The sequence below is a fragment of the Phascolarctos cinereus genome, unplaced genomic scaffold (assembly GCF_003287225.1).
Source record: "Phascolarctos cinereus isolate Bilbo 61053 unplaced genomic scaffold, phaCin_HiC Scaffold_1;HRSCAF=81, whole genome shotgun sequence".
Taxonomy (NCBI): Eukaryota; Metazoa; Chordata; class Mammalia; order Diprotodontia; family Phascolarctidae; genus Phascolarctos; species Phascolarctos cinereus.
This window is the reverse complement of record NW_027555514.1, coordinates 281402357-281419057: the sequence shown is the minus strand read 5'-3', so window position 1 is coordinate 281419057 and position 16701 is coordinate 281402357. Positions and strand designations below refer to the sequence as shown.

The following is a 16701-nucleotide window of genomic DNA, read 5'->3' as shown; positions in this document are numbered from 1 at the left end:
TCAGTCTCTAGCCCAGACATCAACTCTCCCATGCTGTTCACTTAGTAGTGGGGCACCTCCAGTCCCTCTCTGTCTCTCTCCCACTGCTGGGCTCTGCTCAGGGAGAGTGAGTCAATGTGCACTCAGTGAACCTCGTCATCCAAGGCCATCATCTGACCCCAGAAACCAGGCTCAGAGAGGCACTAAGACCTGCCCTCAGCCACACAGCCAATTCCCAGCACAGACTGACAGGTGAATCAAGGGTGACCTTGGCAGATATGCTAAAGTAAAGGAACTCAGCTTCTCCTGCCCTTCTTTGGAGAAGGTTAAGGAAACCAGTGCAGCACAGATGTGAGGTCCCTTCCTCTTCTAAATCGATGGAGAATTTGAGGCAGGGTGAGGTTTGTTGGGTCCTGACAGTCTGGACCCATTCTCAGAATATGGTGTTGTTGTCATTGTTTTTTTCCATCTTGTGAAGATTTTAGTTTTTTAAATTTCTTTTTAATGTTCATTTTAAAAAATGTTGAGTTCCAAATTCTTCTTCCCTCACACCCTTCTCTTACACACTGAGAAGGCAAATAATATAGTTTCAATCAGAATGATGTTTTGAAATATGTAAGAAAGCACAGAGAAATAATACCAAAACCGGAAGTTAGTGAAAATAAAGATGTCTTTTTTTTCCTATACAAAATCTGTCCCAGAAACTCACCAAAAGACTATAGAGGTGAAGGGGCTTATCCAGGGTCACTCAGCCATCCTTCTGAATTCCAAACCCAGCCCTCTATCCCCCAGACAAGAATAACACAGAAAATGTCAGCGGTTATCAAAACTAACATATTTATTAGTAACAAGAGAAAGGTAAGAGTCAAGAATGGGGTCTGAAGGCAGCTTGATTGGAGGGCTCATTCGAAGGACAGCATTCTGAGCTTGAAGTCCTTAGTAATTTCCAAGAAGTTGATTAATTGTAAGTTAAGATGATTAGGGAAAGTGAATTCAGAGCCACCAGGCAGCTTCACTTTAAATTGCTTCTCTTCAAAGATTATGTAAATCTGAATGAGGAAAGGGAAGAAAGCATTGGACACAGAACCCTGGGCTTGGAAACAGGAAGACCTGGGTTCAAATTCCACATCAAGACATTCACTACAAGACACTGTGTGACCCTGGGCAAAGCATTTCTGCATTCTGAGCCTCAGTTTCCTATTCTGTAAAAAGGGGGGGGTCAGAGTAGTTGGCCCCGAGGTTCTCTACAGCTCTACATCTAGGGTCCTATTATGTGTCCTGGGACAACCAAGATTCTTATTCTTATTGGTACCCCAGCCCTTCATGACTCCCTCTCTATCCCCGTCCCACTCCAGCTCAAGGGATGCTGGGCTTTTTGTCATTGACATTTGGAAACCTCCTCTAGCTTTTCATCTTTTCCCCATCAGAGTCTGCTTCCAGAGCTCTTCTGTCAAGTGGAAGGGCTGTATGAGATCATCTCTTGGGTCTTTCCAGGTGGAACATCCCACGCTCTGATTCTGGGGTCTTACCTCTGCCCTGCTCCCTGGCACAGAGGGGAATTTTTTCACTTTTTTTTCCATTGCCCCACACGTAATCATTCCGGGAGCTGTAGACGATGATTTTGATATCATTAGCATGGCTGAAGTGTGTGCTGAAGTGCAGGCCAATATCACCATAGTCCTTGCCCAGCTCAATTCTAAAGCTGGGGATAGAGAACACATCTCCATCCTAAGCATGGGTCCTAGAGTCTTGGAAATCTAACACTCAGAAAATCCTGATCAAGAAGACCTCCAAAGAACCGTCACCCAATCCTGACCCGAAGCACTATGGCTTCTCTTCTGCAGCACCCCTCCTACTCCCACCCTGTTTAACAAGGGACTGTGGTACCTATTTTACTACCCCAAGAGACAGAGAACTCACTACCTAGCCAAACTGTCCACTCTAGCTACTGGGACAATTTTCCTGATGCTGAGTCCTAGCTCTGCCATCTAAGGATACGTTAAAACCAGCTTGGTGCTTCAAGCAGGGCATAAAGGATTCAGCTCTCAGCCACGGCTACATTTTGCCTCATCCTTCCCATCTCCCACTTGCGGTTTAGTGTCAGGTGCAATATCTCCCACTATTTTGATTCGGACTTCAGGCTGGAGGTTCAAGTTCGTGGCAACAATGTGCTAAAAAGACCAAGCATAGCAAAGTTAGTGCTGCCTGGGGGCCGGGGGGACCCAGAGCTTTCAGCTGGTCCAGGGCCACCCTTGAGGAAGGTTCTGGGAAAGTAGATTCTCCCCAGACTAGTTCGTGCTGCAGTGGCAGTCAGTCCCAGCTCTGTGACCTTGGGAAAGCCCTTTCATGTCTCTGGGCCTCAGTTTCCCCATCCTTTAAATCAGGAAGTAGCTTAGATGATTGATGCAGTCTACTCCTCATTTTACATATTGAGAAACTGAGGCTCCAAGAAGCAAGAGGTGACCTATCCCAGGCCCCACAAGTGAGCGACAGAATCAGAAGCAGAACCCAAGTTTTTCCTGGGTCCCAGGCCCACGCTCTCTCCAACCCAATGGCTGCCCCAGTGCCATCTTAGGTTCAAATTCCATATGTCCTGGCACTTGGGCAAGGATGAAGGGGGAAAGGAGAGCAATTGTGCTAACCCAAGGGTAGGAGACAGACTATAGCTCAGTGGGGAAACTCCCCCGTAGCCAGGTAAGTCTTACCTTGCCTCCCCCCACACTCCCCAGCTGTTGTTCTGTCCTCCTGCAAATGCTCCCAGGGCTGCCCTCAGCTCATTAAGCAGGGAAGGAATTCCTCCCCAGAAAAGTTTGCAGGAAGAGCTTCTCCAGATCTAAGTCCTGGTCCCAGTCTAGGGCAGGAGCCAGCCATGCCCAGGAGAAGGGGAGCTGGCAAGGGAGGGGGAGGTTCAGAAAGAATGGGGAATCGAGGGTGACTTGGCAGAAATAAGGGAAAGGAGCTTAGCTTCTTCTGTGCCCCACCCCTTTGGGAGATCGGTAAGGGAACCAGGGCAGCACAAGTGTGTGGTCCCTTCCCATCCTGAATCAATGGAAAATTAATTAGGGGGCAGGGTGAATGGAATCTTATGAACTAATTTTCTAGAAAAGAGAGAAATAGTGTATTTGTGAGATCATTTGGGCATTATTTTAAAGGGGTGGAACTAGAATTAGGAAAGACCTGAGGAATCATGTGCCCCTATGGCCTACCTGATCTGCCATCTCCTTCCTTTTCCCTTTCCAATGGAGCCTTCTCAGCCTGGACTCTTTCGGTACCATCAGGCTGGGTTGGAGTTAAAACTCTAAGACATTCATTCCAGAAAATATGATCCTCTGGCAGAAGATTCAGCTGTACTCACCCCACTCCCACTCTTCTTCACTTTCCACTCAAGGAAGGGCATTCCTCCACATCCTCCCCTCAACCCCATCGAGACATTGCCCCTCAGAGCCAGGGGACCCCTGACCTTAGTCCATGCCTCTTGCTCACCTCTCGCCAGGATCTCTTTGTACTTAGCTTGTCAAAGACAAGTCAGAAGGAGAAGGGCATGAAAGGGGCAGTTGGTCCAAGGCCTGGGGAGGTCAGGTTGGGGAGAGTTGTGGTAGAGCATCCCCACCCTCTCTTGAACACACCCTCCTTGAGTCTCCCTGATTTTTCCAAGCCTCAATTCTAGAGGATCCCCCACTTCTGGACCCTCAGCCTCCATCCTGGACAAGATTCCCCTCAGCCCATACCTTGGCCATGATGGAGGATGAGAAACTCTCCTGAGGTTCTCCTGACTGTGCTGGGTCCCTAAAGAACTATGTACAACTCCAAGCTGGAGATGGTAACTTGGGGAGGTGTCCCTTCAAATAGAGGATTGGTCTCCCGGCTTCTGCTGAGTCCCCACCCCAACCCCACCCCAGCCCTCCTCTCTTGAACTTTTCACCCAAACAGAGCAGAAAAGGAGAGGAGGGCATGTCTCAGGGGCTGGACTGGCTGAATTTTTAAAGACTTTCTTGGAGAGGCAGCCAATCCAGGAAGAGATAACCCTTAGGTCACACCCTCTGCTTGTCAAGCTCCATCCTTATCTAGCCTTTTACCCCACATCCAAACCCTAAAAACTCTCCTTTGGGGAGTGGTGTTGGGTCAAGTGATAGATTTATTGGGGGGATCCGATGAATACTACTCTTAGAATGAGCATGAACATGATATTCTCAGGAGGTCAGGTGGAGGGAAGGTCATGCTTTGGTCTGGATGAGAGCCAGCCCCCTGGTCTCCAAATGGTCCATCTGAAGTGGGAAATCATAATCAGAGGATTTCATAGCATTGAGGGACCTAAGAAAGCATCTGGTTTCTTAACCAGTAGGGAAACTGAGCCCCTTGGGTAAGTTGGGCAGTGAGGAGCTGAACCAGGCATTGTACCCAGGTCCTCTGACTCTCTAGTCCAGTACTCTTTCCACCATATCACATCGTTAAGCATCCATATTTTATAAACAGGCAAAATGAGATGCAGGGTAACTTACCTAGGTTACAAGGGAGTAACTTCCCCAGGATGGTGGTTTACTGAGTTTGAGGTGGTTCACTGAAGAATGAGGTGGGCAGGAGGAAAGACTGGGGTCAGCTTGGTATCCATTTGGGATGAGGAATCGATGAATTTCTCCAATATCTTTGGACACCTCCCCAGGGGTGCTTGGGTGCCTCCAGCCTTACTGATCCACTTTGGAGGTCCCCCAAGCCTCAAATTATAAAGAGAGAGAGTCTGGCAAGGTGCCTAAAGCTGGGGTTGTGGCTTTCTGACCTGATGTCAGAAAGTACTCTCTTCTCTGTCTGTATCATGAGACTGGAGGAAGACAGGCTGAGGTTCCTCAGAAAGTCCTGCCAAGAAAGCTCAAAGAAGGGAGTGGCAGGGATCCCAATGGGCCCCCCGGTGCTGCCAGAGAATGGGACCCAGGCCATTTCTGGTCACTGCCAGAAAAGGGGTCTCAGAGAAACCTTTGACACAGCCTCTCCCACAGACCCATCCCTGGACTATGAGACCCACTGAAACAGAGGTAGTCAGGGTTTAGAGGGCCCTGTGATGGTTGAGAGAGGGGATAAGGGAGCAAGAGCCCCTTGAGGGAAAAGAAGAAATCTTATTATCTTTCCTGTTCTTACACCCATGTCTCTTATTCCTCTTAGGAGGGGGACCTGAAGGCCAGGACCTACAGCTACTTGTCACTTCAATTCTCTGATCCTCAGTTTGCTCATCTGTAAATTGAGATCCCAATAAAATTAAAAGTAGGGCATCATACTGGATAGAGATAGACCCCCCCCCCCCAAGGTCAAGAAGACCTGGGTTGAAATCCCACCTCCCAAGTCAGCTAACATCTCAGGGCTTGAGGTCACTCCCTAAGATGGGGGCTCTTAATCTGGGGTTCACAGATCTCCCTGGTGTCCATGGATAGATTACAAGGGATTTGTGAATTTGGAAAGGAAAAAAAGAAATTGTATCTTTATTTTCACCAAACTTTAAATGAAATGTACTATTTCCTTCTACTATTAAAAAAAAATCACATTTTTTTTTTCTCGGAAGGGCTCCACCAAACTGCCCAGAGGTCAATGACACAAACTAGTCAAAGAACTTAGGCTTTAAGACTGTAAGTTTTAGAGAAGGTGCTGACTCGTATTTGGAGGGAGGAGTTTGGTCACCTGGGAATTCCTTATAGGTACAGTGCCATCAGAGATCGGGTCCCTGTCCTAACCACTAACAGAATAATCAGATCTTCACTTGCAAGGTCCTTCAGACATCTACTGAAATAAAACTTTCTTCTCAAATATTCTCTCAAAGCTGTCATTTAGGTTCCCTTTGAAGACCTTCAACAATGGGAAACTCACTCCCTATGGCATCAACTGGTTCCACCTGTGCACAGCTCCCATGGTTGGATTGAATGGACAGCTCCCTCTGCCCCTTCCCAAATTCCTCCTGGTTCTGTCTCGGGGGCTGAGCAGGACCTCCTGTAGGACAGCCCATCCATCCTTGCAGGCAAGGCTCAGGTGCCCAAGCTCAATACTACTAACTATTCTTTCTCCCACCATCTATCTCAAGGGTAAGAGAAACACTCTGTAAACCTTAGAGAGACTGGAGTAGCAAAAACCATGATCCCCAGGCAGAGGGAGCTCTCAGCAGTGAGCAGGGCAGAACGCAGCTCCCCTCCTCCAAGCTCCCCACCAACCCCAAGGGCCTCACATCCCGAGCCTGATTCCAGCCCCTTCATCTGCCACAGTCCTGGCACCACCCCACTCCCTCACCCCCTGCATTGCCAGCTGTGTGACCCGTGACCAAGTCATATCTCCACTCTGAATCTCAGTTTCCTCCTCTATAAAAAGGAGATAACCATCCTCGCACCAACCCCCTCCCTAGATGTTATAGATGAAAGATGAAATGAACCGAGGAGACAAAGGCTCGATCTTCCAAGCTTATCAATGTCTGAAGCAATGCCTGGCAATTGCCAATAAACCAGGACCAGGCCCCTTCCTCACCTTAGGACTGTACCCCAAATAGAGGGGCAGACAGATTTTTATATATGAAAGACAATGAATGAAATGAGGCCAGTTAACTAAAATGAAATGATACAACATTAGCTAATCTGATTTCTAATTGGAGGAAAGATTAGGAACTTTCCAAGTTGGGAAAGAAGGAGTCGACAGGTGCAAATCCAAAAAAAAGGGGTGTCCCACTCCCCACAAATGTCTTCATACAGTCCATGGGACGTGGACACTAGCTGATCAGGACAGGGCCACTTTGCAGAGAAGATGTCCTGGTTGCTTGAGACGTAGAATTGTGGGAAAACTCCTTGCATCAATCTTTGGGCCTGACCAGGTTGCTGTTCAGCAGAACTGAGGTCCTTAGTTAAAGGTCTATAAGGAGCAGGGAGAGGTGGTCCCATTTCCCAACCACACAGGGTTGGGTTCAAACAATACAATAAGGCTTTCTCCCAATTCCCACAATTGAAGAAAAGTTTTCTCCCAAGAAAGAATTTGGATTAGACCCATAATTGAATAGAAAGGGAACCGGGCTAGCTCCAGAACTCAATCCCAAGATGGAGTCAATGTAGTTCACTCAATTCCCAGAATTAATCACTTGCTGTCCTAATCCCCTCAATCCCCTCAATTTCTCCTTTTGATTGATGGTGCAGCGGAAAATTTACTCCTCCTCTGGATCAATTATCTCTAAATTAAACTCGTAAGGACTGTGGTAAATTAATAATCAGAATCTCCCAAGTCAGATTCTAGATAGAACTCCTCAGAGGGCACACAGTAGACTCATGTTGAGGAGGGAGATTGATATATCACCAAGGTAAGCAAGAAAACTTCAACATAAACATAAACTCCATGAAACAAAATGCCAAAGCAAAACAATAGTGATCATTAGTATTAACTAAGGTCAAGTCTCCTTGGACAGTAGTCATCCACTCCCAATATCCATTCCATCAGTAAATTTTGAAGCCCAGATGCCTCCTGTAGCCCTCCGGTGCCAGCAAATATCTTCTCTTGGACATTCTGGAAGAGATCTCATTCTGAGGGCAGCTCTGAAGGAGGCCCTGTTTCTGTGGTTCCAAATCATTTATAGAAGGTTCCTAGATAATTCTGCTAGTAACAAAAACTTCACACAATTTAGTATAGTGTCTTAAATTTGGTTCTCCAATCCTGAAACTTCAGAGAATTTCAGTTTTTATATACTACTTGCTGTTTCTTTCTGTACTTGAATCCTGTACCTGACATAAGATTCTTTAAAAAATTTCATAAGGGTCTGACTTGTAAAATGAACTCTTCTATCTTTTAAAGTTATGAAACAGGTGCTTTAAAAATGGGAAAATAGTGTTATTTGGAGGGAAGTACTTTGCAAACTTTAACTCTCTCTAGAAAAAGGAGTTGGTCATATGGACTATTTGTGCCTGACCTGTGTTAGAGCCTTCCCAGCTTCTGTGAATCTGTTCAGCCAGAGGGAGACACACTGTACCTTGACCTGAACATAGTGCTGTCATTTTGGTCCTCTTCAGAAAGAAGAGCACAACCCACCAGGGGAGGAGGTACCTTTGGGAGGCCAGAGCCTTGAAACTGACACTTCTCTTCCCCCTCCTGTGTCATGATCCCCATTCTACAGAAAAGGAAGCTGGGGCCCAGTGTGGGCAGGTGACACCCTTGGGTCACACAGCTGGCAGGGCAGTGCCAGGATCCTAACCCAGGTCTCTCCTACTTCCTCCTCCCTCACAGAGTGAGTCAGGGCAGCCACAGGGAGTCTGGGAGGTCACCCACCCACTGGTGGGTGCCGCTCCCCAGTTGGGGCACTGACTGGCCTTAATCATCTTTTTCTTTTAACAAATCACCATATGTTCTCTCTGAAAAAGGTATTAAAGTAACCTGTCCTGCATCTGCCCAGTCTACCTAGGAAGGCTACTGCAGGCCCTCTAAGGCCAAATCTACCTTCAGGACTCATTTTTTAAAAATCTGAGCTCCAGTGTCCCTGCCCATAGCCCAGCCTTCACTTTGGGTTCTAGGTAGCTCCCTCTGCCTCTCTCAAATTTCTCTCTCTCCAGGGTTTTCCAGCATTTGGGGGGGGGATGGAGTAACCACAGACACTGACCAGCTCAGACACTGGGCAGGACAGCTCTGAGGAAAGTCTCTATTCCCAAGGGTACTTCACCCCATGAACATCTACAAAGGAATTAAAATTTACTCAGGCCCACATTCCTGTTGGGGGTAGAAGGGATGATTTGGCATATTTAGAAAGGTCATCGTGACCATCCTAACACTTTGATAAATTAAGTAGTAAATAAACCAGTCTTTGGGCAGGGGGACAAGCACTTCAACGGTCCCAGGAAAAGAGGTCCAGGGACCCACTATGTCCATCACAGCCCTTGGGGAGCAGGGTCCTCTTTTCGCTTAAAATCTGGGCAGGAACCACATGGCCCCTCCAGCTGGCACTCAGAGCACCCCTCCCATTGGTCCACTAACACCTGGAACTTCAATGAATTCCAGCCTTTCGACTGGTCTCACAGGAGACAGGACTTAACAATCCACAATAGTTGTTATTCTAGAACTTTGAACCAAGCTGATTGGCTCAGTGGATCCAGGGCCCCGAGCTCAACCCCCTGGAGTGTGTGTGTGTGTGTGTGTGTGTGTGTGTGAGAAGGGAAGCCCCTGAACCAGGCAGAACAAGGGGGTTGGGGAATCAATGGCACAGAGTGTTGCAATAAAGAGCCCCTTAGGATCATAGATTCAGAGTTGGAAGGGGGCTCAGAGGTCATTTAGTCTAACACTCATTTTTTACAGAGAAGTAAACTGAGGCATCACTTTCCCCCAGAGACGTAATTCCTGGGTCTAAAAGAGAGAAAGTGGAAAGAAAGAAGAGAAGTTAAGGCAGCATCAACCAAGTCAGAGCCGAGAGAAGGGGGAAGTAGAAACGTGGCACCCAGTAGAGGTGAGCAGAAGGCAATGGGGGGAGAGGACACCTCGCCCAACCTGAAGGGAGGACAAACAGCTAAGTCCCTTGGGGAGCTGGGAGGCAGGTCCTGACCTACTGACCCAGGAGATGGAGAATCCCTCTCTCTCCCTCTCTTCTCTCTCTCTCTCCTCTCTCTCTCTCTCTCTCTCTCTCTCTCCCCCTCTCTCCCTCTCTCTCCCTCTCTCTCTCTCTCCCTCTCTCTCTCCCTCTCTCTCTCCCTCTCTCCTCCTCTCTCTCTCTCTCTCTCCTCTCTCTCTCTCTCTCTCTTCTCTCTTCTCTCCCTCTCTCCTCCCTCCCTCTCCTCTCTCTCTCTCTCTCCTCCTCTCTCTCTCTCTCTCTCTCTCCTCCCTCTCTCTCTCTCCCTCCCTCTCTCCTCCCTCCCTCTCCTCTCTCTCTCTCTCTCTCTCTTCTCTCTCCTCCTCTCTCTCTCTCCCTCCCCTCCCTCCTCCCTCTCTCTCTCCTCTCTCCTCTCTCTCTCTCTCTCTCTCTCCTCTCCTCCTTCTCTCTCTCTCTCTCTCTCCCTCTCCCTCCTCTCCCTCTCTCTCTCTCTCTCTCTCTCTCTCTCTCTCTCTCCTCTCTCCTCCCTCCCTGAGCACTGGGTAGAAGAGATCAGAATAAGAGGACAGCCCTGCCTCTGGTCAGGTTGCCTCAGTCTCTAGCCCAGTCTCCCATGCTGTTCACTTAGTAGTGGGGCACCTCCAGTCCCTCTCTGTCTCTCTCCCGCTGCTGGGCTCTGCTCAGGGAGAGTGAGTCAATGTGTACTCAGTGAACCTCAACACCTAAGGCTACCATCTGACCCCAGAAACCAGGCTCAGAGAGGTACTAAGGCCTGCCCTCAGCCACACAGCCAATTCCCAGCACAAGCTGCCCTGGAACCTGGCTTTCATCTTTGCATCTCCAGGCATCCAGAGGCTCTTTTCACTCAGGGCTGGGGGCTGCATCTCCTTCCTCCCTCTGACACTGGGCCTGGTGTAGAGTGAGTGACCCCCAAATATTTGTGGACTGATCACCCCCCTTCTGCTCTGGGGAGCGTGGATGTGGTGAATGGGGCTCTTCCAGCCAACCAGCCCTAGGGCCAGGTCCAGACCCAGGAGTGGTAAGCCCATCTCTGAGCATGCCCTGTGGAGGCCTGGCCTCTCTTTCCGAGGACTTACAGTATTGTTCATAGTGTGGGCTCATTCCATGGTGATACAAAACCTTTGAATTGGTGATCAGCCAGAGCCAGTTATGCTTACCAAATGCTTGAGAGCTGGTCTCTTGCTTTCTCCCTTGACTGGCTGGAAGAAATACTGGAATTTATTATACTTCGGAGGAGGAGAGGAAAGATCAAAGGCTCACAGAAGGGACAGCAGAGGCCTTGTGGTCCAACTTCCTCATGTTACAGAGAAGGAAACTGAGGCAGGGAGAATGACTTGAGCCTATAGGAGCATAGGTGTGGAGAGCTGGAAGGACCTTGGAGGCCAAGCTCTTCATTTTACTCCTGAGGAAACAAGCCCAGGGACTTCTCCAAGGTCATCTAGGCAGTCGGGATCAGAGGTCAAATTCAAACCCAATACCTCTGACTCCAGAGCCAGTGAATGTCTTTCCGCTCTCCTCCCTTCTTGCCTCCAGATGCCTCTGAGCTTCCTTAGGCTGATCCTCAAAGGGACACAGTGCTTCCCTGGTTTGTATTCAGCACCTTTCCAGCAGCTGGGCTTGCTCCCCGTCTGTGCTCTGGGCCCCTTCCTTCACTAATATTCAGAGGTTCCCCTGCAGTTACTGCTGTGGGTAATCCCCTCCCCATTGCTAATCAGGGACTGTGGTGGCTTCTAAGGGCTTGTCATCTTTTTTGTGTTATGACCTGGGCTCCGGACAGTCTGGGCAAGCCCTTCTCAGAATAATGTGGGGGTTTGTGGCTGTTTTTTTTTTCATTTTTGAATTTTTTAAATTTATTCTTAAGATTCTTTTTTTATCTTTAATTTCAAATTCTCTACCTCCCTCTGACCCTTCTCCTATACAATTAAAAAGCAAGTAATATGGTATCGAGTAGAATAATGTTATAACTATATTAAAAATGCAGAGAAATACTAGTATTGCGGTTTCATGGTGTGTTGTGGTGGCATTGTCTCAAAGAATTCAGAGTCAGGCCTCCTCTAAACCAGGTACAGGCATTTATTGAGGATTGATGCCACTCAGAATTGGGCTAGGTTCCAAGGGGAACCAGAAACTTAGTAAGACAACACAGGCAAATTCATAGTGTAATGATGGTGATGACACAACAGAAACTATGAATATTAAAAAGGCAGCAGGAGGGGTTTGGTAAGGGATCAGATAATGGGAAGGGGTCCTTTCTGTGGCTCAGTGGTCAAATGTCCTGGTCTTTCTACTTTCTGATTGGCCAGCTATTGTGGTCCTGTCTGGTCAAGATGGCTAGTTAGAGGAAAATGATAAATGTTGGAGAGGATGTGGGAAAATTGGAACACTAATACACTGTTGGTGGAGTTGTGACATGATCCAACCATTTTGGAGAACAATTTGGAACTATGCCCAAAGGGCTACAAAAATGTGCATACCCTTTGACCCAGCAATAGCACTTCTAGGGCTATATCCCAAAGAGATCAAACAAATGGGAAAAGGACCCACATGTACAAAAATATTCATAGCAGCTCTTTTTGTGGTGGCAAAGAATTGGAAATGGAGAGGATGCCCATCAATTGGGGAGTGGCTGAGCAAGTTGTGGTATATGAATGTAATGGAATACTATTGTGCTGTAAGAAATGATGAACAGGCTGACTTCAGAAAAACCTGGAAAGACATATATGGTCTGATGCTGAGTGAAGTGAGCAGAACCAAGAGGACTTTGTATACAATAGCAGCCGCGTTATGCAATGACTAAGAATGTTAAACTGAACCCTTCTCAGCATTACGAGGATCTAAGACATCTCCAGAGGCCTCGGGATGGAAAATGCTGTCCACATCCAAAGAAAGAACTATGGAAGGTGAATCGCTATCACTTATTTTTACATTCCGTTGAGTTTTGTTTCCTCTTTCTGATGGTTCCTCCTATTGGTTTTAATTTTTACTTACAACTTCACTAGTGTGAAAATATGTTTAATGGGTATGTAAAGGTAAAGCCTATGTCAGATTGTGCACCATCTTGGGGAGGGTGGCGGGGAGGAAAAGGAGAAAAATTTTCAACTCAAAAGCATATGGAAAAAAAAACTTAAAAAAAATAAAAAAGATGGCTAGTTAGGTGTTGTGGTCCTGTCTTGGGCTAAAATGGATGATGTGATTGTGGTTGAGTATAAGGGCATACCGGTTCAGATATGTGAATTAGATCTGGGGACAGAAGCTAGCTAGGGACAGTGGCTGTATTGAGCCTGGGGGCTTGTGATGTAGTTAAAGCCAGATTGTGTGGTTAAATCAGGATATGCCTGTTGTTCAGTGGGGCTCATAAGGAAATTGAAATATTGGGGCTGGCGGCAGCTTTATTAAGATCGTATCATTAGGAAAACCAGAAGTTAGTGAGAATAAAGATGACATTTTTTCCCATCTGAAAATTATCCATGGACTCCAGGTGGAGAACCCCTGTTTTAGAGAGTCCCCAAAGGACTGTTGAGGTAAAGGGGCTTGTCCAGGGTCACTTAGCCATTTTTCCCAACTTCAAACCCAGCCCTCCATCTCCCAGACCAGAACAACAAAACCGATGTTGGCTGTTATCATCATCAGGACTTTTATTAGTAAAAACAGGGCCCCAAGAGGCAAGAATGGTCTGAAGTTGGCTTGCTTGGAGTGCTCATTCAAAGTCCACCCTTCTGACATAGAAGTCACCATAAACAGACAGGAAGTTGATTTCTTCCATTTCAAGGCGATTGGGGAAAGTGAACTCATGGCCATTAGGCAGTTTCACTCTAAACTGCTTCCCTTCAAAGATAAAGTTTACCTGAAGGGGGAGAGGGCAGAAGGAGCTGAACCCAGAAACCTGGGCTTGGAGACAGGAAGATCTGTGTTTAAATTCCTCCTCAAGACACTTTCTGCAAAAACACTGTGTGACCCTAGGCAAAGCATTTCTGCATTCTGAGCCTCAGTTTCCTATTCTGTAAAATGAGGACATCAGACTAGAGGACCCCTGAGGTTCTCTCCAGCTCTAAATCTTGGGTCCTATTATGTGTCCTGGGACAACCAAGAGTCTAGTGTTATCCTATTGGGACCACAGCGGTTCATAACTCCCTCCCTTTCCTCATCCCTCACTCCAGCTCTAAGGATGCTGGGCTTCTGGCCACTGACTTTTGGAAACCCGCTGACCCCTGTCTCCTCTAGCTTTTTATCTTTTCCCCATCAGAGTTTGCTTCCAGGGCTCTTCTGTCAAATGCGGGGGGGGGAGGGGATGAAATCATCTCATGGGTCCTTCCCAGCTCTAATATTTTATGCTCTGATTCTCTGCTCTTACCTCCACTGTGCGCATATCTTCAAAGGGGAAATTGGTTTCCCTTTGCTCTGCACCCCAGCGGTCACCCTTCCTTGAGTTGCAGACAATGACATTGTGATCACCAATATAGTTGAAGCGCGGATTGAAGTGCAGGCCAATGTTCTGTTCATCCTTGCCCAGGTTTATTCTAAATCTGGTAATTGAGAAGACATCTCCATCATTGGCATGGGTCCCAGAGGGAAAGCCCCTCTGTGAGAGTGCCAGATAAGAAGACACCCCCCCCCCCACAGGGACTGTCATCCTATCCTGACCTGAAGCACCATGGCTTCTCTTCTGCATTACCTGCCCCCAACCTTGTTTAACAAGTGACCGTGGCATACATTTTACTACCTCCAGAGACAGAAAGCTCACTACCTATCCAAACTGTCCATTCCAGGTACATTTTAGGTCCTGTTAGGAAGTTTTTCCTGATGCTGAGTCATGGCCCTGCCATCTGGGGTTGAGGCAAAACCATCTGGGTGCTTCTAATCAAGGGTCAAGTTCAAGAAGGTGTGTACAGGACTTAGCTCTCACCCATGATCAAATTTTGTCTCATCCTTCCCATCCCTCACTTACAGCTTGGCAGCAGCCTGTATGAATCCCTTTACTTTTATTCGAGCTCCAGGTTGGAGGCTCAACCCCTCAAGGTGAACTTCCTGAAAAGACCAAGCAGAGGAAGGTTAGGGCTGGCTGGGAGTCGAAGGGAGTCAACCTCCAGGAAGGTTCTAGGATATCAGACACTATTCCAGGCTAGTTAGAGCTCAAGTGAGGGTGAATCCCAGCTCTGTGACCTTGGGGAAGATCTTTCCTGTCTGTGGGCCTCAGTTTCCCTATCTGTTAAGTGAAGAACTAGCCTAGATGATCCAGTCTACTCCTCATTTTACAGGTCAGGAAACTGAGGCTCAAAGAAGCAAGAAGGGACCTGTCCCAGGTCCCACAAGTGAGCAATATAATCAGAACTGGAATCCCAGTTTTTCTTGGGTCCCAGGTCCATGCTCTCTCTGTCACACTGACTATCCCATCACTATCTTTGGCTAGTATCACACCTGTCTTGGCACTTGGGCATAGATGAAGGAGGAAGGAAGGAGCCTGGTTCTATCCCAAGGGTGCGAGATAGACTATAGTTCAATGGGGAAATTTCCTAGTACCTAGGAAAGCCTTACCTTGCCTCCCCCACATTCCCCAGCCGTTGTCCTCCTCCTCACACTCCCAGAGCTGCCTCAGCTCACTTAGCAGGGAAGGAAATCCTCCCCAGGAAAGTTTTCAGGAAGAACTTCCCCCATTCCCCAGGGTCAAGTACTGGTCCCAATCCAGGGCACAAGGCAGCCATGCCCAGGAGAAGGTGAGTTGGCAAGGGAGGGGGAGGTTCAGAAAAGTTCAGAATCAAGGGTGACCTTGGCAGAAACATTAAAGTTAAGGAACTTAGCTTCTCCTGTCCCTTATTCTTTCGGGCGAAGGTTAAGGGAATCAGGGCAGCACAGATGTAGAGTCCCTTCCTGTTCTAAATCAATGGAGAGGTAATGGAGGGGTGGGCTTGGGAGGAGGAGGGTAATCTTAACAACTGGCTTCCTAGAGAAGAGGCAAGAAGAGTATTTGTGACGTTAATTCGGTCTAGTTTTAAGGGTTTGGGGCTAGAATTTGGAAGGACCTGAGGAATCACTTGTCTCCTGTCCCACTCTGTTGGCCATCTGCAGCCTCCTCCTTTTGCTGGAGCCTCCTCAGCCTGAACTCTTTTCATACAATCAGGCTGGATTGCAGTTAGCTCCATAAGAGGCTTTCGTTCCAGAAAGTCTGATCCTCTGACGGAAGATTCATTTCTGCCCATCTCTTCCCTTTTCCTTCCTTCTCAATTCCAGGAAGGGGATTCCTCCATGTCCAACCTCCACCCCCGGCCTCTCCCCCCCCCCCGCACCCGCCACACCCATGTAGATGTAGCCCCTCACAACCCTGGGACACTGTAACTCTGACCCATGTCAAGTCCCACTTCACCCTTGCTCTCCCTTTCCCCTCTCCCAGAGATCTGCCTGTACTTACCATCTTGTCAAAGACGTCAGATCAGCAACCAGTTAGAGCCGACAGCTTCAAGGTGAGGGGAGGATGGGAGGGGCAGCCCTTGCAAGGGCTGAGAAGACCAGGGTGAAGGGAAAGAGGAGAAGAGAAAAGTGCCCTAGCTCATCTGGAGAGGAAAGGGAGAGCGTCCCCATTCGCTCGGAAACTCACCCTTCTCGAGTCTCCGGGATAATTTGCAAGCATCAACCCCAGAGGATCCCCCACCCTCGGACCCTCAGCCTATAACCTGGACAAGGACCTCCGCAGCCTATATCCTGGCGCACTCACTTGGTTCATAACGTAGGGTGAGAAATTCTCCTGCGATTCTCCTGGCTGCGCTGGGTCCCCGAAGGATAACGTCCAGCGCAGAGGTGGTGAATCAGGGAAGCGTCGGAGCCTTCAAATAGAGGGTCGGGCTCTGGGCTTCTGTGGAGTCCAGAGCAGCACCACACCCCAGCCCCGCCCCTGCGAACTTTTCCCGAAGCTGGAGTACAAAAGGGGAGGGGCCGGCGGAATTTTTGAAGCCTTTCTTGGAAGATCAGCCAATCAAGGTGGTGACACTCCTTTGGCCACAACCCCTCCACACCAAGCGCAAAACTTTTCTAGCCTTTTCCCCACATCCAAACCCCCAAAACCGTCCTTATGGGATGAGGTTGGGGTGAGCGGTAGAGAGATTGAGAGAGCCAATGGAAAGCTAGTTTCAGAATGAACAGGAATCTGATATTGGCTGGAAAGGGCTGGGGGTATACTCTGGAGGGAAGGCTGA

At 48.2% G+C, this 16701-nt stretch overlaps 2 protein-coding genes across 2 annotated transcripts; both read right to left on the bottom strand.

The window, feature by feature from the left end:
* Positions 1-881: 881 nt before the first annotated feature.
* Positions 882-3716, bottom strand: LOC110205619 (galectin-1-like). The gene is made up of 4 exons (XM_078150491.1): positions 3708-3716; positions 2067-2150; positions 1570-1707; positions 882-1028 (listed from the first exon to the last, which is right to left on the bottom strand). The coding sequence occupies exons 1-4, from the start codon at positions 3714-3716 to the stop codon at positions 882-884; spliced, it is 378 nt and encodes a 125-aa protein (XP_078006617.1).
* A 9418-nt stretch (positions 3717-13134) lies between these two features.
* On the bottom strand, positions 13135-16358 carry LOC110205590 (galectin-1-like). The gene is made up of 4 exons (XM_020982283.1): positions 16224-16358; positions 14463-14542; positions 13869-14040; positions 13135-13361 (listed from the first exon to the last, which is right to left on the bottom strand). The coding sequence occupies exons 1-4, from the start codon at positions 16230-16232 to the stop codon at positions 13215-13217; spliced, it is 408 nt and encodes a 135-aa protein (XP_020837942.1). The 5' UTR covers positions 16233-16358; the 3' UTR covers positions 13135-13214.
* Positions 16359-16701: the final 343 nt, after the last annotated feature.

Bases quoted from the DNA above. Each gene is read 5' to 3' on its own strand.
- LOC110205619 (XM_078150491.1), bottom strand. The intron at 1,708-2,066 runs GTGGGAGATGGG...ACCCATGCTTAG, and splicing joins CACCTGACACTAAACCGCAA to GATGGAGATGTGTTCTCTAT. The intron at 1,029-1,569 runs GTGTGGGGCAAT...TTCCTCATTCAG, and splicing joins ACAGCTCCCGGAATGATTAC to ATTTACATAATCTTTGAAGA.
- LOC110205590 (XM_020982283.1), bottom strand. The intron at 14,041-14,462 runs GTAAGTGAGGGA...CTCAATTACCAG, and splicing joins ATACAGGCTGCTGCCAAGCT to ATTTAGAATAAACCTGGGCA. The intron at 13,362-13,868 runs GTAAGAGCAGAG...CTCCCCCTTCAG, and splicing joins AAGATATGCGCACAGTGGAG to GTAAACTTTATCTTTGAAGG.